The sequence below is a fragment of the Oryctolagus cuniculus genome, chromosome 1 (genome assembly GCF_051225735.1).
Source record: "Oryctolagus cuniculus isolate XC-2025 breed Fujian yellow rabbit chromosome 1, ASM5122573v1, whole genome shotgun sequence".
Taxonomy (NCBI): Eukaryota; Metazoa; Chordata; class Mammalia; order Lagomorpha; family Leporidae; genus Oryctolagus; species Oryctolagus cuniculus.
The window spans coordinates 100,067,173-100,092,498 of record NC_142867.1 but is presented as its reverse complement, the minus strand read 5'-3'; the positions used below and the strand labels follow the sequence as shown (position 1 = coordinate 100,092,498).

The following is a 25,326-nucleotide window of genomic DNA, read 5'->3' as shown; positions in this document are numbered from 1 at the left end:
TTTTTTTTGGCAGGCTGAGTGGACGGTGAGAGAGAGACAGAGAGAAACATCTTCCTTTGCCGTTGGTTCACCCTCCAATGGCCGCCGCGGCCAGCGCGCTGCGGCCGGCGCACCGTGCTGATCTGATACATCAGCCCCTATTTCTAGCTTTTTTATGGAAGCTGCTTAATGAGAGTTACACTGTCTGCAAATACTCATCAGCATTTATTTTTTTGTCTTTGATGATAGCCATTCTACCTGTGATCAGATGGTATTTCACTTTGGCTTTGATTTGCATTTCCCTGATGAATAGTAATGCTGAGCATTTTTTCATATACTTGTTTATTTCTAGAACCTTATCCATTGAGTTGATTCACTGAATTTATAATCGGATTATTTTTTGGCTGTTGGATTGAGTTCCTTATGGATTGTGGAGGTTAATCCCTTGTTGGATGAATGGTTTGCAAATAATTTATTCCATTCTATGGGCTGTCTCTTCAGTCTGATTGTTTTGCTGTGTAGAAAGTTTTTGGTGTGTGTAATCCCATTTGTAAGTTTTTGCTTTTGCTGCCTGTGTTTTTGAAATTATAGCCAACAAAAAGGCTTAGCCTAGACCGATGTCATGAAGAATTTCCCCTGTGTTTTCCTCTAGTAGCTTCACATTTAGGGATATTTGAAACCAGTTGTGTTTTTGTTTGTTTGTTTTCTGGATTTTTTTTAAGCCTACTGGTAAATATTACATGTCCTTAAGCAGGTATACTTTTTCCTTTACCATGTCAGCTATTTTCTAAAAAATTGATAAAAATAATTTGTCATTTATTTTAAAAGGTATGAGTAATTTGAAAGATGCATGTAAACACTTTGATACTTAGAAAATGAGATATGAGGTATATCCTATTTTTACCTACTGACCTGTAAAAGATTAGTTACTTCCTTGGCAAAATAGGCTTTATAATAAATTGCCTCAGAAGCTGAACTTACCACATTTTTCCACCCTCCTGCTGTTTTGCAGATGGACAGTCTGGTCAACCCTCATTTTGTTCATCCTATCAAAATGAAGATGCATTAAATGCTTTGAAAAATGGCAGCAACCATGATGGGCTTAGACAAGACGCCCAGGAAAATTTTTCCCACATAGGTCCTAGCATCCAGAAGAAGGCCTTTAAAGCAACTGTACCTACTGAAGAGAAGTGTAACCTTGACATTACTTTTGAGTCTGTGCCTAATTTGAATGACTTTGACCAAAGAGGAGATTCTGTTGCTGAGTGTGATGCACTCTACCCCACTCAGATGTCTGCTGAAACTGAAATGGCTATGGAGGTTGAAAAGAATTCTTTGTCTCCAAATGTACAAGATGAATCTCACTTACAGCCTGAAGTACCAATAACTTCACTTGTTTCACTTGGTGGTGAAGCTAACAATGAAAATCTACTCTCTGGGAAAAATTCTCAACTTTTATCTGAAAATACTTCATTAACTGAAAAGTCATCCAAGAAAAATCAGTTTTGTGAAAGTCCTAATAATTCAGTGGGACTTAAAACTAACTTCCATGGTTCTAAGTCACCGAAGTCTAGTGAAATTCATGAGAGTAAAATTGAAATTAGTAATGTGTTACCAGTTGTGTCACAGCAATTATCAGATTGCCAAGATAATTCTTCACCACAAAGTAAAATACTACCTTTATCTGTGGAAAGTTCAAGTTTAAATGTACAACAAGTAGAAATTAGTTTTGGAGAGTCCATCTCTTCTAATAAACAACCATCTAATGATTCAGCATCTATTGAATTAAACCATACAGAAAATGAAACTGAGCCATCCAAGTCTGAGAGAGTTACTTTGGATTCACAAGACCCTTCATCTACTATAAAAGAAGTTGGAGATGCCATTTTTCTGTCTTTAGATGGAAGTGATAACTGTAGGGAAGTTGCATTGATGCCTCCAGAAGATAATTCTACAGAAAATAGTCACTCTCCTCCTTCAGAATCTGTGTGTTCTGCAGTGGGAGATGCTCACCCTGAGTCCCAAAATACTGCTGATAAGCCTTCTAGTGACAACTCAGCAGAGATAGATGCAGCAAATATCGTCTCTCTCAAAATTATCATTAGTGATGATCCATTTGTTTCCTCAGATACAGAACTTAATAGTGCTGTTTCTAGTATCAGTGGAGAAAATTTGCCAACTATAATTTTGTCCTCTCCTGCTAAATCACCTGCCAAAAACCCAGAGTTAGTTAAATGCCTGTCTTCAGAAGAAACTGCAGGTGCTGTTGTATCTGCTGAAGTAGGGGATTCAGCCTCCATGGAACAGAACCTTTTAGCACTCAAACTTGAGGACTCCGTTGTAAACAACACTCAGAATGAAGATAGCATTGCTTTTCCAGCCAATGTCACACCATGTGTTTCCAAGGATGGAGGATACATACAGTTGATGCCAGCCACAAGCACAACTTTTGGCAATTCGAATAACATTCTGATAGCTACCTGTGTTACTGATCCAACTGCAGCCTTGGGAACAACTGTAAGTCAGTCTAATGTTGTAGTACTGCCCGGAAATTCGGCACCTATGGCTGCACAGCCCCCACCACCTCAGTTGCAGACACCACCAAGGTCAAACAATGTATTTGCTGTCAACCAAACTGTGTCACCAAACTTTTCACAAGGTAACTATAAGAATGTGTTAAAGTTTATGTCTCTGGATTGGGATCTGATTTCTCTTGTATGTAATTAATAAACTGTAGGTAATAAATCAGATGGTGTGAGAAAATAGTCTGAAATTTGTAATTATGCCTCTTGTTTACACTAGGTGAGTAATTCAGTCACCTTTTTTTTTTCCATTTTTTAACTTTTATTTAATGAATATAAATTTCCAAAGTACAGAATATTGATTACAATGGCTTCCCCCCCATAACGTCCCTCCAACCCGCAACCCTCCCCTTATCCACTCCCTCTCCCCTTCCATTCACATCAAGATTCATTTTCGATTCTCTTTATATACAGATCAGTTTAGCATACATTAAGTGAAGATTTCAACAGTTTGTTCCCACACAGAAACATAAAGTGAAAAATACTGTTTGAGTACTAGTTATAGCATTAAATCTCAATGTACAGCACACTAAGGACAAAGATCCTACATGAGGAGTTAGTGCACAGTGACGCCTGTTGTTGACTTAACAAATTGACACTCTTGTTTATGGCATCAGTAATCACCCTAGGCTCTTGTCATGAGCTGCCAAGGCTATGGAAGCCTTTTTTAAGAATTGTAAGCCATGAACGGAAGTGGTTTAATTTTTTCTTTTCACAATTAAGGTCTCAATCTTTGAGAAAGAGAAAGAAAGATTAATTCATCACATAGCTGTGTTTTTTTTATCTCCTATAATATTGAATTTTAGTAGGTATGCACCTGGTATGGTTGTAGCTTTCAAGAGAGTTGTCATCTATTTGGAACGATATCCAGGAACAATTTGAATAATATATATGTTTAGTTTCCCTTGTTCATAGGGTGTCTTGTAGCATTTATTACATGCTGTTTTTTATTAATGATTGGCATGCCTGTCAAATTAGTCATTCTAGATCGTATGTTTATCAAAGATAGGACTTACAGTATATCCATCTATATTTCTGTATGTATTGATTCTTGAGCTTCCCTCCCACCTCCCTTTTTTTTTTTTTTTACATCATAGACACACAATAAAATTTTATTAAATGTCATCACTTGTAAGTATTAAACCTGATGGGCCTGTTTGAAGTACTGCCTCAAATAAGAGGTCAGAATTGGTATAGAAACTGGGCTTGAGATAAAGCTTACAGAAATAAGGTAGGATTTGGAGTTAAAGGAAGGAAGTCTTTATAGCCAAACGAAGTAGTGCAAGCATGAATAAGTATTTTAAGACTATAGCAGTAGGCTGGCGCTGCAGCTCACTAGGCTAATCCTCCACCTTGCGGCGCCGGCACACCGGGTTCTAGTCCCGATCGGGGCACCAGATTCTGTCCCGGTTGCCCCTCTTCCAGGCCAGCTCTCTGCTGTGGCCAGGGAGTGCAGTGGAGGATGGCCCAAGTCCTTGGGCCCTGCACCCCATGGGAGACCAGGAGAAGTACCTGGCTCCTGCCATCGGATCAGCGTGGTACGCCAGCCGTGGCGGCCATTGGAGGGTGAACCAATGGCAAAGGAGGACCTTTCTCTCTGTCTCTGTCCACTCTGCCTGTCAAAAAAAAAAAAAAAAAAGACTATAGCAGGTATGTCTAAAAGTGAAATCAACCTAAGAGTAGTTAGTGTATTAGGAAAATACTCTCATTACAGGGCATGGATAAATTGTGATAGTAACAGACTATATTGTTGTTGACCTTTTTTTTTTTTTTTTTTTAATTTTTTTTTTTATTTGACAGAGTTAGTGAGAGATAGAGAGAAAGGTCTTCCCTCCATTGGTTCACCCCTCACCGCTACAGTGAAGCCAGGAGCCAGGTGCCTCCTCCTAGTCTCCTATGCGGGTACAGGGGCCTGAGCACTTGGGCCATTCTCCACTGCTGTCCCAGGCCACAGCAGAGAGCTGGACTGGAAGAGGAACAACTGGAACTAGAACCCGGCGCCCATAAGGGATGCCGGCACTGCAGGCAGAGGATTAATCTAGTGAGCCACGGCGCTGGCCCCCTATACTATTGACTTTTAATTACTGTGTAAGCATTGTAATTCCCCCAACACATGCACGCACACACCGTGGTTTTGTCTGAATACTCATTTACCTTTTACCTGGACTCTTTTTTTTCTTTTTCTTTTTTCTTTTGAAAAGCATAGTTGGAGAGAAAGAAACAAAACAGACAGAGGTCTTCCTTCCACTGGTTCTTTCCCCAAATTGTCACCACACACGGGGCTGGGCCAGGCTGGAGCCAGGAGCCTTAAACTCCATCCGGGTCTCCCACATGTGTACAGGGGCCCAAGCAATTGGGTCATCTGCTGCCTTCCCAGGTACATCAGCAGGAAGCCGGGTCAAAAGCAGAGCAGCCAGGACTCAAACCGCCAACCATATGGGATGCTGGCATCTCAGGCAGCAGCTTAAACTGCTAAGCCACAGTGTAAGCCCCCACCTGGATCATTTTTAACCAGTGTCATTGATATATAATAGGCTAGGTGTATGAGCAGTCTTAGGCTATAAACATTCAGTTGAGGTTCTGATTTCGTAGTGTAAGACTCAGACTTGAAACGTTCACTGATTTTCTAATTAGTTTCACTGTTTTTTCTATAGGAGTCAACAGTACAGTTGTATGACTTCCTTGCTCATGATTGTGAAAATGTTATCAGCCCATCTTTCTATTCAATTGACCTACTTGTTGGCCTTGCTGTTCTGCCTTAATTAATTTTCTAAAATAATAGATTGTAAGGAAAGATTATTACTTTATTTCAAAGTAACAATTACTTTGTTTTGTGCCAGAATTATTAAGAGAAATTCTTACTTTAATGAGAATTATTTTTCAGGATCTGCCATCATAATTGCCTCTCCAGTGCAGCCTGTGCTCCAGGGAATGGTGGGAATGATCCCTGTATCTGTGGTGGGACAGAGTGGAAATACCTTTTCTGCTCCTCCTCGGCAGGTGAGGTTTATGAACTAAAGTGCTACAGTGAAACTTTTCAAACATAGTATAATTAATGGCTTCTTCTCTTGCAGGTCCTTCATATGCCTTTGGCAGCACCTGTGTGCAATAGAAGTATCCCTCAATTCCCTGCCCCTGCAAAATCTCAAAAGGCTCACGGACCAAGAAACAAGCCTTGCATAGGTAACATATTAAGTTTGTTAATGTCAGCCTTATGTTTGTCTATTAGTTTGTAGCAGTGCTTGACTCTTTTCTTCTTGAACACCAATAACATCCTTAACAAGTAGTCATCCTAAGTTTGCTTAAAGATTCATAGCACTAGATATTAGAAGGCAGCCAACCTTGATATAGGACATCTTTGATTCTGATGAGTTTCCTTTTATAAGTTTTAGCTTTGTTCCAGTGTTCCTTAATTTATTCTTTGGAGATACCTAAAATAATAATAATCTTAATTTTCTGATAGCTTTAAAATGTTCACTGAATGTCTTATATATTTATATTAGATTTTAGAGGCAGTGTTTGCTGAATGTTAATATGTATATGAACTGCTACCTGGGAATCTTGTTAAATGCAATTGCTGAACAGTAGGACTCCCGTAGGGCCTAAAATTTCTTGTTTCTAATAAGCTTTCACTGAATGCCTGTGCTGCTGCTGCTAGGCCACACTTTTGAGTAACAGCCTTTGAAGTTCCCAATTTATTTTCCTTCATTCCCAATTTGTTCAGTGGCTCACCCATCTTAGTATTTATCCATGTCTAAAACCTAGGAGTTTTCTTTTTTTCTTTTCTTAATTTATTTGACAGGTAGAGTTGTAGACAGTGAGAGAGAGAGATAGAGACAGAGAGAAAGGTCTTCCTTCCATTGGTTCACTCCCCAAATGGCTGCTATTGCCAGCACTGCGCCCATCCGAAGCCAGGAGCCAGGTGCCTCTTCCTGGTCTCCCAAGCACTTGGGCCATCCTCCACTGCCATCCCAGGCCACAGTAGAGAGCTGGACTGGAAGAGGAGCAACCGACCCACATGGGATGCTGGCGCCGAAGGTGGAGGATTAACCAAGTGAGCCATGGCGCCGGCCCCACCCCACCAAGAGCTAATTTTAACAGCAAGTACTCAAAGTGGATATTCCACTTTTATTTATTTATTTTTTAAAGATTTATGTATTTATTTGAAAGTCGGAGTTACACAGAGGAGAAGCAGAGAGAGAGAGAGAGAGAGAGGTCTTCTATCCGCTGTTTCACTCCCCAGTTGGCTGCAAAGGCCAGAGCTGTACAAATCCAAGGCCCGGAGCCCGGAGCTTCTTCCAAGTCTCCCACATGGGTGCAGGGGCCCAAGGACTTGGGCCATCTTCTCTGCTTGCACAGACCATAGCAGAGAGCTGAATTGGAAGTGGAGCAACCGGGAATTGAACCAGCACCCATATGGGACAGCAGGCGGCAGCTTTACCCGCAAGCCACAGGGCCAGCCCCAATTCCACTTTTATTTTTCCCTTAATTGCTTGTCATGCGTATGCTACAGCAGTTAACACCTGACATTGTGAATATTTGACTCCTCACTAATTTGAGTGTCTTAAGGGCAGTAAATATATAGATTACCTGCTAAATTCCATGATCAGTTTTGCTTTTCCTTCAATATTTATACATGTTACTGTACGCGTAAGTTGTATTTTGATTTATTGGCATTCTCTCAGACTGTCACATTATACTACTATACATTTCATCTCCTGTCAATGGAACTTTAAGACACTCCCAAAGTTGACCTGACAAACTATGATATGATGAACACCTTTTTTTTTTTTTTTTTTTAATTTATTTATTTATTTGAAAGTCAGAGTTATACAGAGAGGAGAGGCAGAGAGAGAGAGGTCTTCCATCTGGTGGTTCACTCCCCAGTTGGCCGCAATGGCCGGAGCTGTGCTGATCCGGAGCCAGGAGCTTCTTCTGGGTCTCCCATGAGGGTGCAGGGGTCCAAGGACTTGGGCCATCCTCCACTGCTTTCCCAGGCCATAGCAGAGAGCTGGATAGGAAGTGGAGCAGCCAGGTCTCGAACCAACACCCATATGGGATGCGGGCACTTCAGGCCAGGGTGTTAACCCGCTGCGCTACAGCACCAGCCCCAGATGAACACTTTTTTAAAAATACTTTTTTTAGAAAAAATTTGTTTATTTATTTGAAAGAGTTACAGAGAGAAAGGGGAGAGACAGAGATCCTTCATCTGTTGGTTCACTCCAGCCGCATTTGACCAAGGCTGGGCCAGGCTAAAGCCAGGAACGAGGAACTTGTTCTTGGTCCCTTTTTTTTTTTTTTTTTTAAAGATTTATTCATTTATTTGAAAGGGAGAGTTAGAGAGAAGCAGAGGCAGAGAGATAGAGAGAGGTCTTCCATCCACTGGTTTATTCCCCAAATGGCTGCAATAGCTAGAGTTGGGCCAATCCAAAGCCAGGAGCCAGGAGCTTCTTTCAGGTCTCCCATGTGAGAACAGGGGCCCAAGGACTTGAGCCATCCTCCACTGCTTTCCCAAGCACATCAACAGGGAGCTGGATCAGAAGTGGAGCAGCTGGGTCTCAAACCGGCACCCATATCAATGCTGGCACTGCAGGCCAGGGTGTTAACCCGCTGCGCCAGAGTGCTGGCCCTGATTCTTTAATTTCTTTTTTTTTTTTTTTTTTTGGACAGGCAGAGTGGACAGTGAGAGAGACAGAGAGAAAGGTCTTCTTTTGCCGTCGGTTCACCCTCCAATGGCCACCACGGCAGGCGCGCTGCGGCCGGCGCACCATGCTGATCCGAAGGCAGGAGCCAGGTGCTTCTCCTGGTCTCCCATGGGGTGCAGGGCCCAAGCACTTGGGCCATCCTCCACTGCCTTCCCTGGCCACAGCAGAGAGCTGGGCTGGAAGAGGGGCAATCGGGAAAGAATCCGGCGCCCCGACCGGGACTAGAACCCAGTGTGCCGGCGCCGCTAGGTGGAAGATTAGCCTATTGAGCCGCGGTGCCGGCCCCGATTCTTTAATTTCTAAAATGACATGTATGCTGTTTAACTCAGCTTGATCTACAGCTATCCTGTCATTAGTTTTTAATGTAGAACCCAACTTGAATTTATAACTTTTTTGTATTAGATTATTTTTTATTTTGGTAAAATATATATACCATAAAATTTTTAACATATGACCAATTTGGGGCCAGTGCTATGGCACACTCTCTATCTCTCCCTCTCTCACTCTGTAATTCTGACTTTCAAATACATAAATAAATCTTTCAAAAAAAAAGAATCATTCTTTTTTAGTCTCAGAAATATATAATGGCAATAATTGTTTAACATAGCAGTTAAGACACCTGCATCTTATATTGGCATACCAGAGTTTGGTGCTCAGTTCCCAGCTTCCTGCTAGTTTGGTGCTCAATTCCAGCTTCTCAGTCCAGCTTCCTGCTAATGCAGGCCGTAGGAGGTAGCAGTGATGACTGAAGTACTTGGGTCCCTGGCACCCACAGTGGAGGCCTAGATTAAATTTACAACTTGCAGCTTCAGTTTTGCCAAGTGTATTACAAGCATTTGGGCAGAGAACCAGCTGATGGGAACTTGCTCACTGTGTTGCTGTCTGATTATCTCTCTCTCTGCCTCTCAAATGAATAATTGTTTTATAAAAATATATAAAGAAATAATGGTAATCGTGGGAAACTCAGTGTTCATCACTCCCATTCGGTATGTATCTTTTCTACTTCCAAAAGCATTCTTCCATTTTCTCTTCTCAAGGAATAACTCTTTCTTTCTAAGGTTAATGCAGACTACTTGTGCTCTAGGTTGTATCTTTTAACATTAATTTTTTTCTCTTTATTTCTTCCCTATGTGTCTGAAACTTGCCAAACTTTTATTCCTGACCCTTCTTAATCTCACGTTCCTTCATTTGTGGTATTCTCTTTTCTTATTTAACATGAGAGGTCACTAGTGACTTTCTAATACTGCCTTTTGCATTGAACTTTGCCATTCTTATTTTCCTGTAATTATTTTTTTTAAGATTTGTTTTATTTATTTGAAAGAGTTACAGAAAGAGAGAGAGAGAGAGGTCTTCCACCCGCTGGTTCACCCCCCAAATGACCACAACAGCCAGAGCTAAGCTGAGCTGATCTGAAGCCAGGAGCTTCTTCCAGGTCACCCGCACGGGAGCAGGCACCCAAGAACTTGAGCCATCTTCTACTGCTTTCCCAGGCCATAGCAGAAAGCTGGATGGGGAGTGAAGCAGCCAGGACTCAAACCGGCACCCAAATAGGATGCCAGTGCTGCAAGCTGGGGCTTTAACCCTCTGTGCCACAGTGCCAGCCCCTCTTCTAATTATTAATACAACTGATAGTTTCTGAAACCATCACTAAATTTATTCTGCCACTCTCTCGCTGATCTTACATATAACTCAAGTCCTTCAAATTCTACATTTCCAATCTTTTTTTCCTTAAGATTCCTTTATTTGAAAGAATTAAAAAGGGAAAGGGAGAGAGGGAGAGAAAGTACACTCTTTCATCTGCTGGTTTACTCCCCAAATGGCTGCAATGACTAGGGCTGAGTCAGGGCAAAGCCATGAGCCTGGAACTCCCTCCAGGTCTCATATATTCATGGCAAGGGCCCAAGTACTGGAGCCAACTTCTGCTACTTTCCCAGGCACTTAAGCAAAGAGCTGGATTGAAGTGCAGCAGCTGGAACTCCAATCAGCATTTACATGGGATGCCAGCATCACAGATAGCAGCTTAACATGCTGACACATTGCCAGCCCCCTCTGCCAACTTTATCAGTGTCACCACTGATTGCTTTGTTACCCTTCATATCCGTGTAAATGCACATTGTCTCAAAGACCTTCATCATCTCTCATCAGTTCTTCCAGTTTTCTCTCCTGTTTATTCCATGTTCAACATTATTGCCAGGCTGATCTTCCTAAAGCATAAACCTATGTATGCAACTTTCCTATTTACAACACTTAAAAATTATCTCTAAAATCTGCATAGTGCACTAGTCCCTTTTCATCTCATTTTTGCTTTCCTTTCCAACCTTCGTATCTTGCTCCTTTCTCACATAAGCTCTGAAGGCCATGAAAATTAAAATGTAGCTGTTTAAGTTAGAGCATTGAGACCTGTGTTGTGGCACAGCAGGTGGGCCACCGTCTGCAACACCGGCTTCCCATATGAACTCCAGATCAAGCCCCAGCTGTTGTGCTTCGTGTTAATATGCTTGAAAGGCAGTACATGATGGTCGAAGTACTTGGGGCCTTGCCACCTACAAGGACACCCAGGTGGAGCTTGTGGCTCCTAGCCTCGACCTTGCCCAGTCCTGGCCATTGTGTCCATTTGAGGAGAGGATCTTTCTCTTTGTCTCTGCTTCTCTGTTTCTCCCTCTCTCTAACTGTGCCTTTCAAATAAATGAATAGATCTTAAAAAAAAATCAAAGCATGCTCTGTAAGTGACATAGGCTGACATAGATGACAGTTACGTTGGGAAAACTTTAAAGGACTTAGATTGTTGTTTTCTTTAATAACTATCTGGATCCAAGTAGTACAATAAGTATATTGTAATTTCTAGATCCAGAAACTGGATTTGTAGTATTTGCCTGAAGTTGAAGTCATTTGCTCTTGCATACATTAAAAAGCTGCTTTTTTATAAATATTTTTAAAAAATTTATTTGGTCCAATGTTAAAATATTTGAAAGAGAGTTGGAGCTCACATCTGCCTGTTTACTTCCCTAATGCCCACAACCTACAGGTCGGGCAAAGCTAAATAAAGCCTGGAGGCTAGAACTCAATCCAAGTTTTTCATCTGGGTGGAAGGAACCCAACTACTTCAGCCATCACCTGCCACTATATCCCCAGGTGCACATTGACCAAAAGATGTAATCAGAAGCAGAGCCAGGGCTCAAGCCCAGGCACTGCAGTACGGGGTACAGGAATCCCAAGAGCTTTCATCTACTTCAAAGCTTGAGCAAAGTGAGAGGGAGAAATCTTCCATCCCCTGGTTTACTCCAAATTGCCGAAACAGCAAGGGCTAGACCAGGAAGAAGCTGGGAGCCCAGAATTTCAGCTGGGTCTCCCTTGTAGCGGGGACTCAAGCAGTTTCACCATCATCTGCCTTGCAGGGTGCATTAGCAGGAAGTTGGATCAGAAGCATAGTAGCCAGAACTGCAGCTAGCACTCCAGTATGGAATACAGGTATCCCAAGCAGCAGCTTAACCCACTGTACCACAATGTCTGCCCCAGAGCTACCCCTTTTTGGGGGAGGGGGGTTGGAAAGCAGGAAGGGAGCTGCAGAGAGAAAGAGGGGAAGACAGAGATTTCCACATGCTGGACCACTCCCGAAATAGCCACAACAACCAGGGTTAGGTAAAGTGAAGCCAGGAGCCTGGAACAACATCCAGGTCTGCCACAGGGGTGACAGGGCCCCAGGTAGCTGGGCCATCTTCCAGTCCAAAGCTCCTTTTTTAACAAGGTGTTTTTAAATATTTTGTGTGTGTGTGTGTGTGTGTGTTTTTAAGATTTATTTATTTATTTGAAAGTCAAAGTTACGCAGAGAGAGAGAGAGAGGTCTTCCATCCACTGGTTCACTCCCCAATTGGCCGCAACAGCCAGAGCTGCGCCGATCAGGAGCCAGGAGCTTCCTCCAGGTCTCCCATGCAGGTGCAGGGGCCCAAGGACTGGGGCCATCTTCTACTGCTTTCCCAGGCCATAGCAGAGAGCTGGATCAGAAGTGGAGCAGCCAGATCTTGAACAGGCACCCATATGGAATGCTGGCGCTTCAGGCCAGGGCGTTAACCCACTGCGCCACAGCGCCAGTGCCTATATTTTTGTGTTTTAATATTAAAGTAATTTCTTTATTAGTTATTTAAAATTTTTTCTCATGTGTGGTTGCTATGTGTGGCATCCTTTTTCAGAAGAGTATAGTATATTCTTAGTTTCAGGAACATTTTCTTTCCTAATTAAATCATTTATAATTTCAGGAAAACAGGTAAATAATTTAGTGGATTCTTCAAGTCATTCAGTTGGATGTCATACACAAAGGTAAGTCCAAAGTTGTTTCTATCATAGATTATTTGAATGCTCAGATTAAAAACACTAAGTATTTCTTTTTGTTGCTAGAAAAATCTGTGGTTTTTGTTTTGTTTTGGTTATTTTGTAGAACTGAAGCATCAGACAAGAATACAACCACAGATCTTGGGAAAAAATTGGAAGAAATTACAGTTCCTTTCTCTGTAGAGAATATAGTTCCAACTAGCAAACCATTTGAAAGCCACAGACGTGTGCTGTGTTTTGATAGCACTTCTCCTGCGGCAAACACCCAGGGGACACACCCTAAGATGGTGTCCCAAATCAAAGAAAGGAATGAAACTTCCATTCCTAATCTTGACTCACCCATTGTGTCCTCCACCTTAAAACCTCCTTGTAATAATGCTGTCAGAAAAGAGAGAGAGAAACCGCCTATGCCTAAGATCTTATCTAAATCAGAAACAGCTGTTAGCCGACATACCAATGTAAAAGAAGCTCAATCAGAAAAGAAAGGCTCGCCAACAGAAGTTCTGCTGGAATCCTTCCATAAAACAACAGCTAACAAGGAAAATGAACTATGCGGTGATGTGGAAAGGCAGAAAAATCCGGAAACCTCAAAGCTATCCATTGGGCAACAAAATGGGGGGTTACGGAATGAGAAAGCTATGGCTTCACTGCAAGAACTGACCAAAAAGCAAGGCACATCTTCAAATGGTAAAAATGTCATTTCAGTAGGTACAGCTGTGAAGGATCTCAAACAAGAGCAAATGAAGTCTGCCAGTTCTTTGGTTACCACGGAAATGTTACAGGATGTTCAGTGGCATAGCCCAGTAAATAGGTTCAGTGATAGCGATTTACCTGTAGCCCGGACACCTGGTGCAGGGACAGGCGAAAAACATAAAGAAGAACCTACAGATGGTATCAAAGCCCCTTCTAACAGGCGTTTTGGTGAAGACAGTAGCACAGCCAAAGTAATGATCCCTCCAGTCACCGCGGACTTGCCTGCCTGCAGCCCTGCCAGTGAAACAGGCAGTGAAAACAGTGTAAACATGGCTGCCCATACGTTAATGATTCTCTCCAGAGCAGCCATCTCAAGGACTACTTCTGCAACTCCTCTGAAAGACAACACCCAGCAATTTAGAGCATCTTCAAGGAGCACCACAAAAAAGCGGAAAATTGAGGAACTAGATGAGCGTGAGCGAAACTCACGTACTTCTAGTAAAAATCTTGCAAATTCATCAGTACCAATGAAAAAGAAGAAAATTAAGGTAACTTTGAAAGTTTTCTTTCAAAACTACACACTTATACTACGTAAAGAATTCGGCATCTTTTGCCACAGCCACCTGACCGCATACTGTGGTCAGGACAGCTTTGAATTACAGTTGACAAACAATGTTGGATAGCAGTGTTTCTCAGGTTTTTTTATTTTTTGAGGGGGAGGAGCCAGTCTTCCATCCACTGGTTCACTCCCCAAATGGCTGCAATAGCCAGAGCTTCATCCTGATCTCCCACATGGATGCGAGTGCCTTCTTATCCTTGGGCCATCTTCTGCTGCTTTCCCAGGCGTATTTGTAGGGAACTAGATCAGAAGTAGAGCCAGGCCGGCACCATGGCTCACTTGGTTAATCCTCCACCTGTGGCGCTGACATCCCATGTGGGCTCCGGGTTCTGGTCCTGGCTGCTTTTTTCCAGTCCAGCTCTCTGCTGTGGCCCGGGAGGGCAGTGGAGGATGGACCAAGTGCTTGGGCCCTTGCACCCACATGGGAGACCAGGAAGAAGCACCTGGCTCCTGGCTTCGGATTGGCGTAGTTCCGGCTGTAGTGGCCATTTGGGGAGTGAACCAACGGAAGGAAGACCTTTCTCTCTGTCTGTCTCTCTCTCACTGTCTATAACTCTGTCAAATAAAAAAAATTAATTTTTTTTTTTTTTAAAAAAGGAGAGCCACCAGGACTCGAACTGGCCCCCATATCGGATGCCAGCATTGCAGGTGGCAGCTTAACTTGTTATGCCACAGTGTTGGCCCCCGTTTCTCAGTTCTTAAACTTAGAAGTTATCTAGGTGAAACACAGCATTTTCAGAACAATTAAGTAATTTATTTATACACATCTTATAGAAAAGTAGTTTTATTTTTGTCACAGTAGAACCCAAATTTTTTTCTGTGAATGACATAAAACTATGAAATATTGGAAAACCACTGCTGTGTAGATTTACCAAGTAAAGCACTGCTTGCTCCTTTTAGATGATGAGTTGATTTTTTTTGAAAGATTATTTATTTGAAAGACAGAGTTACAGAGAGGCAGAGAGAGAGAGAGAGAGAGGTCTTTGATCCACTGGTTCAGTCCCCAGATGAGCATAAGGCAGAGCTGTGCCAATCCGAAGCCAGGAGCTTCTTCAGGGTTCCCGTGTGGGTGCAGGGGCCCAAAGTCTTGGGCCATCTTCTTCTGCTTTCCCAGCCCATAGCAGAAAGTTGGATTGAAAGTGGAGCAGCTGGGAATCAAACCACTGCCCATATGGGATGCTGGCAGTGCAGGCGGTGGCTTTACCTGCTACGCCACAATGCCGGTTTCAGGTTGATTATTTTGTTTCTAGCATGTCTTGCCATCTCTTCCTTAGCCCTTAAAGGTGTTAACATATTGAAGCACTGGGAAATTTAGATTTACCTCTTCTTTAACAGATAGTTGTCCTGTTATAGGAGGGCTACAGAGGGTGATAGCATTGATAAATTAAACCATTTATTTTAGACTTGTTTAGCTGTTTAGTAAGTGGATTAAACATAAAAAATTTAAAATATCATAGAGGAAATATAGTATAAGGGGCAGCATTCTTGGCTTTGCTCCCTGCAAGCCTGAATTTAAGTCCTGCATCTGCTGCTTATTTGCTCTGTGACCTTGGCTTTTAGCCTCTTTGATCACAGCCTCATTACTGGCATGTTGTTATCATACATTTTCCATGGTGGTTGTGAGGACTGAATGTAGTACCTATAAAGTACCTGGTGTATATTAAGTGTTCAGTATTTGATTCATGTCTGTTACCCTTAATATGTTTGTTAGTAAAGCTTTTTAATGTTTATGGTTCAACAGTAATTATCAACTCATAGGAAGCTTGTTCAGTCTTACCTTCTTCAGCATTTGTATGCTATGAATTCATACAGTGTCTTTTGCCCTAACCAGATGTTTAAGTACCATTGAAGTATATTTAACTTCAATCCTAGAAAACTCTAGACTGAAAGAATTTTAGTGGTATGTGGATGAACTTATTATTATTCCTTTTCTCTTTTGACAGAAAAAGAAGCTACCCAGTTCATTTCCAGCTGGAATGGATGTGGACAAGTTTTTATTATCATTGCATTATGATGAGTAAACACTCTGAACATTTAAAAATAGTAGCTATTTAAAACTCATATCCCTTAAACTATGAGTGTAGGGAATGGGATATTGACAGAAATCTGAAGCATAACCTGCACTTTTATTGTACTGAAATTTCACTTTATATCTAAATCATGCTGTTTCTGAAGCAGCTCCCTAATTTGTAAATAGTTGGTATATTTTTATTTTGGGGAAGAAAAACAAATTTGCAGAAATGTAAGTAAAGCCAATCTGCAAAACTGTATAGCTTTGACAATTGTATATTGTAAATATTGTGTAAATATTATTGAAATTGAAGTTAAATCAACCTAATGTTCTTATACTTTTTTTGACCTTATGATTCCTAATTCCAAGGCGTATTCATATGGAATAGTTTCTCAATTTTGGAGGAAAATGATGCTTATCCTTATAAATTACTTTCAGTAACTGTTCAGTAAGACGTTTAAATACATAGCCGCTAAGTAGAAAAACTGATAACCGCCTCAACTGATAGTAAAGTATCTAATCAGAAATAAACAGTTTTGATGGGTTTTTTTCTAGAGTGGATACCGCCCCTTTTTGTAATCACAGTAAATAGTATATTCCTGGGATTTTACACTGTTAGCTGTTTCTTCTGCTCGTTCAGTTCTCTTTGTTTTAAAGAGAGAATTTTGTAAACCATTTATTGAGTGTTCTGATATTTTTTTTGTAACTTTTAAGATCTACAGAACATTTAAGTGGTAAGTGGTTAGACTGTTGAGCCATAAAAAGTTTCATAATATACTGGTTGAGATATCTTGGTATGTATATATTTTTCCCCTAATTACTGGGGATTTAAAGAATTGCACTAATTCATAGCATTCTTTATGTAGTAGTGACCAATGCACATTTTATTTAAATCTTGATTTCTGTGTTAAACCTGTGTGGAGGGTTATCTTCTGGTGTCTGTCTAGTAAGTCATGTCCATCGTAAGATGTAAAAAGAGAAATCATAGTTATATATTTTATTTAGTTTCTTCTAAAGTGGGGTATGCTAGATAACTATCTTTACTGTAAGTCCCTTAAAGTGTTAAAATTACTCTCAAAAAGGCCCTTAAGGGGAGTGAGAGAGGTGCCTTCTCTGTAATTAGACTCACACACATTCTTCAAGTTAAATAATTGGTTTAGACTTCTAAATGAAAACAGAAAGTATTATTAGTACCTGACCAATTGTGCCTAGATATTAAAGTATGTTCTCCTAAGTGCTTTTTATTTAATTAAATACAGCCTAATAGGATTTTCTCCAACAAGTGTATATTTTGTTAAACACTTTCCTTGATCATTTTTTGTACTAGGCCTTGAAAAAAATGAATCCATTCTGTTCTAACACAACATTCTCAATGCAGAAATCTTGTCTTCTTAATTGCTGAAACTTATTGCAGAAATTTGTCTTGTAAGAAATTTTTTATGATATGGCAATCGTCTGTTCCTACGGAACTAAATATCAGTTTGTTTATTTAACTCAACTTGATATACTCCAGTTAGGTTTGAATAAATATTTTCATTAACTTCAAAAGTTTGAATTACTTTATATTGGCAAAGAAATTTGGATTGAATTGCTTTGCTAGCAGTAAATTCTTACTGGTTTTTCAGGAATTCATATAATGCTAAAATTACATATTATCTCAATTTTATTTATATGTGCTAAGTAATAGAGAACTTACACAAATAAAACAAGTTCACTTTGTTCACAAACTTAGGAGCCACTAATTGTAGTCTAAAGACAACTTACTCTTGGAACTTTAATATCCCTGAGCAAAACCTTAATCCCCATTTTACGTTTAAAGAGCAAATGTCTTGAATTCAATTGTATTGTTGTATCTGGTAGCCTGTGTTAATAATTAGTTGCCAAGTTACTGCATTTCAGAGTTAAAGTATACCACAAACAACAAGTGGCTTTTTATAACTACATGTAAGGTAAGGATCCTGCTTATTGAAGTCAGTGTATGCCAAATCTGAGAAGTCTTGGAATGAAAGTACTTGATTATTTTTGCTAGTGGGAATGTTATAATACCCTATACTGTGTTGAAATTGGGCATGACATGAAAAAGGCATCCATCAGTATTCAGGCAAAGGCTGGATATCATGATTGTTAGGAGACCAAGATCAGTGCTTTATCTAGGAATAATTTCGAAGTCATATTACTATGTAGTGTTTTTTTAAGATTCTAAATACATTTTGCAAAAATTCTTCCAGAAGATTTATGAAACAACATTTCTAACATCAAATTGTTATTGCTTCTGTAGCAAATGTTTATTCTTCGCCAGAAATATATATTCAACTACTTCATCACTTGATTCTACACTTTTATTTCTTAATTTGTCAAAATTAGAAGTTAGCTTTTAACCCATATATAATTTGTTTGGATACCCAGTTTGAAGAAAAGATTAAAGTACCCTTCTCTTACATTTATTTGTTTTTACTTATTTGAAAGGCAGAGCAAGGGAGAAAGATCTTGATTAGCTGGTTCAGTCCCTAACTGCCTGCGACTTCTGGGATTGGTCCAGAAAGCAGGAACTCCATCCAGGTCTCTCATGTGGGTGACATCACCTGCTGCCACCAAGGGTTTTCAGCAGCAGGAAGTGGAACTGGACGCTAACCCAGGCTTGGGTTGTGGGCATCTCACGTAGCTCCTTAACTGTTCTGCCACACACTCATCCCAATAATTTTGTTGTCAAAAAAATAAAATAAAAATTAAGCTGCATTACAAGCTCATGGATGGGGAAAAGTCATGGAAAATGCATATTATGAAAAATGTGTATGTAGATTTCAAAATGTTTTTGTACCAAAAATGTCGTTTAATTCGATTTTCCATGAACTTTTTAGAAGTACCCTTGCTTACTTCAGAGTAGGGTTGCTGAGTCACAGTATGTGTCTAAATTTCCTCAAAGGTTTTCATTTTCCAGAGTGTGTGGTATCAATTTATACCATACTCAACACAGTGTAAGGAAAGCCCTAGTTTGTTTTGTTTTGTTTTGTTTATTTGACAAGCAGAGTTAGAGAGAGAGAGACAGAAAGGTCTTCCTTTTTCCATTGGTTCACCTCTCAAGTGGTTGTCGCAGCTGGCGCGCTGCGCCGATCCAAAGCCAGGAGCCAGGCGCTTCTTTCTGGTCTCCCATGCGGTGCGGGGCCCAAGGACCTGGGCCATCCTCCACTGCATTCCCGGGCCACAGCAGAGAGATGGACTGGAAGAGGAGCAACCAGGACTAGAACCCCGGGTGCTGGCACCGCAGGCAGAGGATTAGCCTAGTGAGCCGCAGCGCCGGCCAAGCTCCAGTTATTGCACATTATTGCCAACATGTGATGTTTTCATTTTAGTAGTTTGTGTTGGGGGTTTGATTTTTTTTTTTTCCCTGAACACCTTTTCAAATATTTATTGACTGGGTATCTTTTGTGAACTGTCCATGTCTTCTGCCCATTTTTATATTGGCTTTTCTGCCTTTTCTATCATTTGTAGGTGTTCTTTCTGTATGTAGATAAAAGTCCTTTTCTAGTTAGATATCATATTTTGGATGTTTTAACACATTTTTGTTTCAAAGATGCTTTGTTCTTCAACCTATTATAATATAAAGTATCTTCTATCCATTGCAGTAGCCATGGTTGGGCCAGGCCAAAGCAAGGAACCCAAAACTCAATCTGGGTCTGTCACCTGCAAGGCAGGGACCCAAATAGTTGAGCCATCATCTACGGCCTCCCAGGATGCACATTACCAGGAAGCTAGATCCAAAGTTGAGTAACAGACTCCAGGCATGCAGATGTGGGATCTGGGAATCTGAAGCAGCAAATTAACTCTACCAAACAGTTGAGCTGCTTTTTTTTCTTAAGTGTGCTGATAACACACATGACAGTTATATTTTAATTCCTACATTTTCTGTAATGAATGACTTCTATTAGTGCTAGTGAATAGTCAAGTGCCTTTTTTATTTACTGAGTACATATTATCTGTTAATAATTGTTACAGCCAATTTTACTGCTTCTTACTGTACTGCTACTAACACAGGAAGTATAAATAATGATCAAAGTAGGTTTCATTGTCTTGTTCCTCATATAAATAGGAATGATAAGTATAATGTTGGCTTTTGTTTGTAGGGCTTCAAGAATGTACATCTGGAATATTTCTTCAGTTTAACCAGATGTTCTTCTAACATCAATTAAAATATTTTCATTAAGATCATCAATTTATTTTCATATCAGTCCTAATTAAAATTACCTTGTGATCTTAATGATTGATTCTTTAAATATAACTAAATTTGGTTTGTGAAAAAAAATTTTTTTTTTTTTTTTTTTTTTTTTTTGGACAGGCAGAGTTAGAGAAAGGTCTTCCTTTTCCGTTGGTTCACTCCCCAGGTGGCTGCTACGGCCGGCGCACAGTGCTGATCTGAAGCCAGGAGCCAGGTGCTTCCTCCTGGTCTCCCATGCGGGTGCCGCATCCCCCACTGCCTTCCTGGGCCACAGCAGAGAGCTGGACTGGAAGAGGAGCAATTGGGACAGAATCCAACACCCCGACCAAGACTAAGACCTGGGGTGCTGGTGCCGCAGGCAGAGGATTAGCCAAGTGGGCCGCGGCGGCAGCCTTTTTTTTTTTTTTTTTTTTTTTTTTTAAATATTTATTTATTTATTTGAAAGTGTTACACAGAGAGAGGAGAGGCAGAGAGAGAGGTCTTCCATTGATGGTTTACTCCCCAAATGGCTGCAATGGCTGCAGCAGAGCCAATCTGGAGCCAGAAGCTTCTTCCTGGTCTCCCACGTGGGTGCAGGGGCCCAAGGACTTGGGCCATCTTCTACTGCTATCCTGGACCATAGCAGAGAGCTGGACAGGAAGTGGAGCAGCAGGGTCTCAAACCGGCGCCCATATGGGATGCCGGCGCTTCAGGCCAGGGCATTAACCTACTGCATCACAGCGCCAGCCCCTTGTGAACTTCTTGAGATTTGCTTTTAATGAAATTGGTTTCAAACTTTCATCATTTTTTTTTTAAAGATTTATTTATTGGGGCCAATGCTATGCCGCCTGTAGTGCTGGCATCCCATTCGAGTCCCAGCTGTTCCACTTCCAGTCAAGCTCTCTGCTATAGCCTGTGAAAGCGGTAGAAGATGGCCCAAGACCTCAGGCCCCTGCATCCACGTGGGAGACCCAGAAAAGGCTCCTGGCTTCAGATAGACACAGCTCTAGCCTTTGCGGCCATCTGGGGCATGAACCAGTGAATGGAAGACCTCTCTCTCTCTGCCTCTGCCTCTCTGTAACTTTGCCTTTCAAGTAAGTAAACAAATCTTTTAAAAAAATATTTATTTGAAATAGAGTGTCTTCCATCCATTGATTCACTCCCTAAATGGCCACTATGGCCGGAGCTGGCCCATCCAAAGCCAGGAGCCAGGAACTTCTGGGTCTCCCACGTGGGTGCAGGAGCCCAAGGTCTTGGGACAAATTCTACTGCTTTGCCAGCCCATAGTAGAGATTTTAAGTGGAGCAGCCGGAACTTGACCTGGCACCCATATGGAAAGCTGGCACTGGAGGCAGCAGCTTAACCCACTATGCCACAGCACCAGCCCCACTTTTACCAACTTTTGAAATAAATTTGAAACCTTTTCTTTCCAGTTCATCTGAATTTTGGGGATAATGAATTGTACCTGTCTTAAGGTTGAAGTTTAAATAAAACAGTATATATAGGTCTACACCTGGAAAACAATAAGCACTATTTATTTTTTAGATTTTTATTTATTTGACAGGTAGAGTTATAGAGAGAGGGAAAAATAGAAGTCTTCCATCCACTGGTTCACTCCCCAAATAGCCGCAATGGCCAGAGTTGGGCCAGTCCAAAGCCAGGAGCTTCTTCTGGGTCTCCCACGTGGGTGCAGGAGCCCAAGCACTTGGGCCATCTTCTACTTTCCCAAGACATAGCAGAGCGCTGGATTCGAAGAGGAGCAGCTGGGAGTAGAACCAGCCCCAATAAGCACTTTTAAGAACTAGTTGCTGTTGTTTTTCCTGCCACAGTTTATTTAGAATGGGAAATAACTGTTCCTTGAGACTAAATCAGTAAACCATCTGTGCCTGGAGCCTTTTGCTTAAGCAGTTTTCCAATTTTTTTTTTTTTCACCTAGATTGATTATATCTAGTCAGTATGAGCTTTTTTCTGAGTCAAATTTCATGTTTTTCCTCTCCAATTTCTGCTTGTATTCTAAGTTGGATGTCACTAATTCTTTTCTTACAAAAACACAGATTTAGCAACTGCATTCTTTTTTGTTTTTAAAGATTTATTTTATTTATTTGAAAGTCAGTGTTCGAGGTGGGGGAGAGAAGAGGTCTTCCATCCACTGGTTTGCTCCCCAAATGGCTGCAAAGGCCAGCAGTGGCCCAACCCCAAGCAGGATGCTGGCCCCTACATTCCTTTTTGATTTACTATTTTCTACTTAATTCTGAGCCTTTGTTTTTCTCAGGGTCCCTTTTGCATGTACATTTAACCTTTGAAATTGAATAAAGAGTTATTTCATTTTGTTTTCCTTGAGCTATATAAATAATTTCTGATTTCAAGTTTGAACATCAAAATCTAGGAGATGGAGAAAGTGTTTTAATTTTTTAAATATTAAACGAACAGTAAGAGGGAGGGATAGACAGAGATCATCCATCCGCTGATTCATTCCCCCAAATGGCCACAGAGCCAGGGCTGGGCCAGCCCGGAGCCAGGAGCTTCTTGGTCTCCCAAGTGGGTGCAGGGGCCCAAAGATTTGGGCCATTTTTTGCTGCTTTGCCAGGCACAGTAGCAATGCGCTGACTCAAACCTGCACCCACTTAGGGTGGTGGCAGCAGTTTAACCCTTTGCACCACAATGCTGACAGCTGATTTTTAACTTAAACATAATTTTTTAGAATGAGTGTATCATGTTCTTTTTTTTACTTAAAAATTTGGTTTTATTATGATCAGAGTAGATAAAAATTTTGATGTTGGATGGGTACTTTCAGTCTCACTTTTAACACTTTTTCATAAATGTTTAATTTCTCACTATGATTATCTTGGCCATAATTTTTGCTTTGATACTGTGCAATGAATGACCACCATAATTTCATTTAAAAGCAATTGAGAGGCAGGGAGAGAGAGTGCATATCAACCTGCTGGTTCCACTCTCCAGATGTCCATAACAGCCAGGCAAGGCTGGGGCCAAAGCTGGTAGCCAGGAATGCTAGGAATGCCACGTCACTCATGCAGGTGGCAGGAACCCAGGATCCATGTTGGCAGGATTATGGAGTCAGGAGCCAGGAATGAAACCCAGGTACTCCAGAGGGGGTCATTGGCATCTTAACAACTAGGCTAAAGGCCTATTCCCATAACTTCATTTTGAGTAATCTTTATATAACAGTTTTCCTATCTTAAAACACTTTCTACCTTTCTAATAATTTGTGATATATACTAACATTTTTCACTTTCTAACTGTTTTTTGGCTTCAATCATCTGTAGTAATTTAAGACTCATTCTTCTGGTGTTTGCCTAAATTTTGCAGATGTACTCTGAATCCTTATTTCACAGTATCTTCCTTTCTTCCTCAGCCATTGTAAGTAGTTACATAAACTTCCACATTCCTGAATGTTTTTTTTTTTTTTTTTTTTTAATTTTTTTGACAGGCAGAGTGGACAGTGAGAGAGACAGAGAGAAAGGTCTTCCCTTGCCGTTGGTTCACCCTCCAATGGCCGCTGTGGCCGGCGCACCGCGCTGATCCGAATCCAGGAGGCAGGTACTTCTCCTGGTCTCCCATGCGGGTGCAGGGCCCAAGCACCTGGGCCATCCTCCACTGCACTCCCGGGCCACAGCAGAGGGCTGGCCTGGAAGAGGGGCAACCAGGACAGAAACTGGCGCCCCGATCAGGACTAGAACCCGGTGTGCTGGCGCCGGAGGCGGAGGATTAGCCTAGTGAGCCGTGGCACCGGCCCACATTCCTGAATTCTTAAATCATCTTTCCCTGGCTGGTGTAAACCTTTGTTAATTTTGGAGTTCCTACACTTTCTAAGTATCTTACCACTTTATTCCAATGAGAATGTTTAGTCAGTTGTCTTCTGGCATTTATGTTTCCTATTATATTATTGCTTCATATACTGCTTGTGTGTTGCTTCCTCTACATTTTTTCCTGGGATTGTCAGCACTTTTCACATGTTTACCACATCGCTGCCCTTTGGTTGCCTCGTTAACTCTGCTTATCAGTAAAAATATTCTGAGTACCCTCTTCTCCTATTTTATCCAACTCCTGGGTCAGTTATGTTAGGGTGGATACTTACCGGAAAGTGACTAAAGCCTAGTGGAACCTGGGCTCTGAAGACTGACTAGGGTTTGAAAGCTAGGTCGGCTGCTTGCCAGCTGTTGGACTTTGGTATTTACTTCGTCATTCCTTTTACCTCATTTCCTAATCTATGAAGTAGACATAACTGTCCCTACCACTGACTTTTTGGGAGATTCAATGAGTACAAATTAAGGTTTGAGGATAGTACTTAGCACCTGAATTTCAAGTTAGTTGTGATTACTCTATAGATGTTTTTGAAAGTATTCTTCCCCTGAGTTGTAAGAATAGTTTTTTTCCCATATATGCATTGTCTTTTGTTCTTTAAAGGTAAGGGTTCACAAGAATTACTTGGCAAGATAGCTGTGCACAATGGCCTTTACTGCACCCTCTGTTTCCCCACTGAATTTTCCCTTCTCACAGTTACAATTGAGGCTAATATAAATAGCACCTGCTACAATGTTTTTTTTTTTTTTTTTTTTTTTTTTCAGATGAAAATGTAATTCAAGATATTGGTGCTCAGGTCCGTCCTGCCTATGAACAGGCATTGTGGCCAGCTGTAAGTAGTAATCTCTTCCCCTTTTTGGAAAAAAAAAAATTTTTTTATTTGAAAGGTAGAGTTAGAGAGAGAAGGAGAGTCAGGGATCCACCCACTGGTTCATGTGCCAAATGGCTGTAACAGGCAGAGCTGGGCAAATGCAAAGCCAAGAGCTGCTTCTGGGTGTCCCTCATGGATGCAGGAGCCCAAGTACTTGAGCCATCTTCTATTGCCTTCCCAGGCCATAAGTAGAGAGCTGGACCAGAAGAGGAGCAGTAGGGACCAGAACCAGTGCCCATATTGGATGCCAGCACTAGAGAGGGAAGCTTAGCCTACTACACAACAGTGCCAGCCCCCTCTCTTCACCTTTTTATAAAATCCATTTGAGTTCATCAGTTTATATCTTTTTCGTTCTGCTGTAGTAATTTGAAGCCCAGAGCCTAGATTTTCCTCCAAATATGAATGCAAGGTTCTAAGAAATTGCCCCCATTCTACACCTGGGCACTTGTGGTTCTCTTGTTTAGTACTATTGCACACACTGTATCTGTGGCTTCCTCACTAATGATAACGAGATACTCTGTAT

General features: G+C 41.2%; 1 protein-coding gene and 1 long non-coding RNA gene across 5 annotated transcripts in view; both read left to right on the top strand.

The window, feature by feature from the left end:
* NPAT (nuclear protein, coactivator of histone transcription) overlaps positions 1-17,463 on the top strand; it is a 49,371-nt gene extending 31,908 nt beyond the window's left edge. For all 3 annotated transcript variants that reach the window (XM_008261842.5, XM_051849722.3, XM_089333587.1), the window contains 6 exons: positions 992-2,638; positions 5,446-5,561; positions 5,636-5,744; positions 12,520-12,580; positions 12,699-13,833; positions 15,848-17,463. In XM_008261842.5, coding sequence (XP_008260064.5) covers positions 992-2,638; positions 5,446-5,561; positions 5,636-5,744; positions 12,520-12,580; positions 12,699-13,833; positions 15,848-15,925 — 3,146 coding nt within the window. In that variant the 3' untranslated portion in view covers positions 15,926-17,463. The remainder of the gene's footprint in view (positions 1-991; positions 2,639-5,445; positions 5,562-5,635; positions 5,745-12,519; positions 12,581-12,698; positions 13,834-15,847) is intronic.
* A 3,068-nt stretch (positions 17,464-20,531) lies between these two features.
* Positions 20,532-25,326, top strand: part of LOC138850560 (uncharacterized) — a 10,984-nt gene continuing 6,189 nt past the window's right edge. The window contains exons 1-2 of one of the 2 annotated variants that reach the window (XR_011390494.2): positions 20,532-23,668; positions 24,697-24,764. This is a non-coding gene — a long non-coding RNA (uncharacterized LOC138850560). Of the gene's footprint in view, positions 23,669-24,627; positions 24,765-25,326 lie in introns of those variants that run through there. The other variant, XR_016234461.1, reaches the window with a different exon arrangement.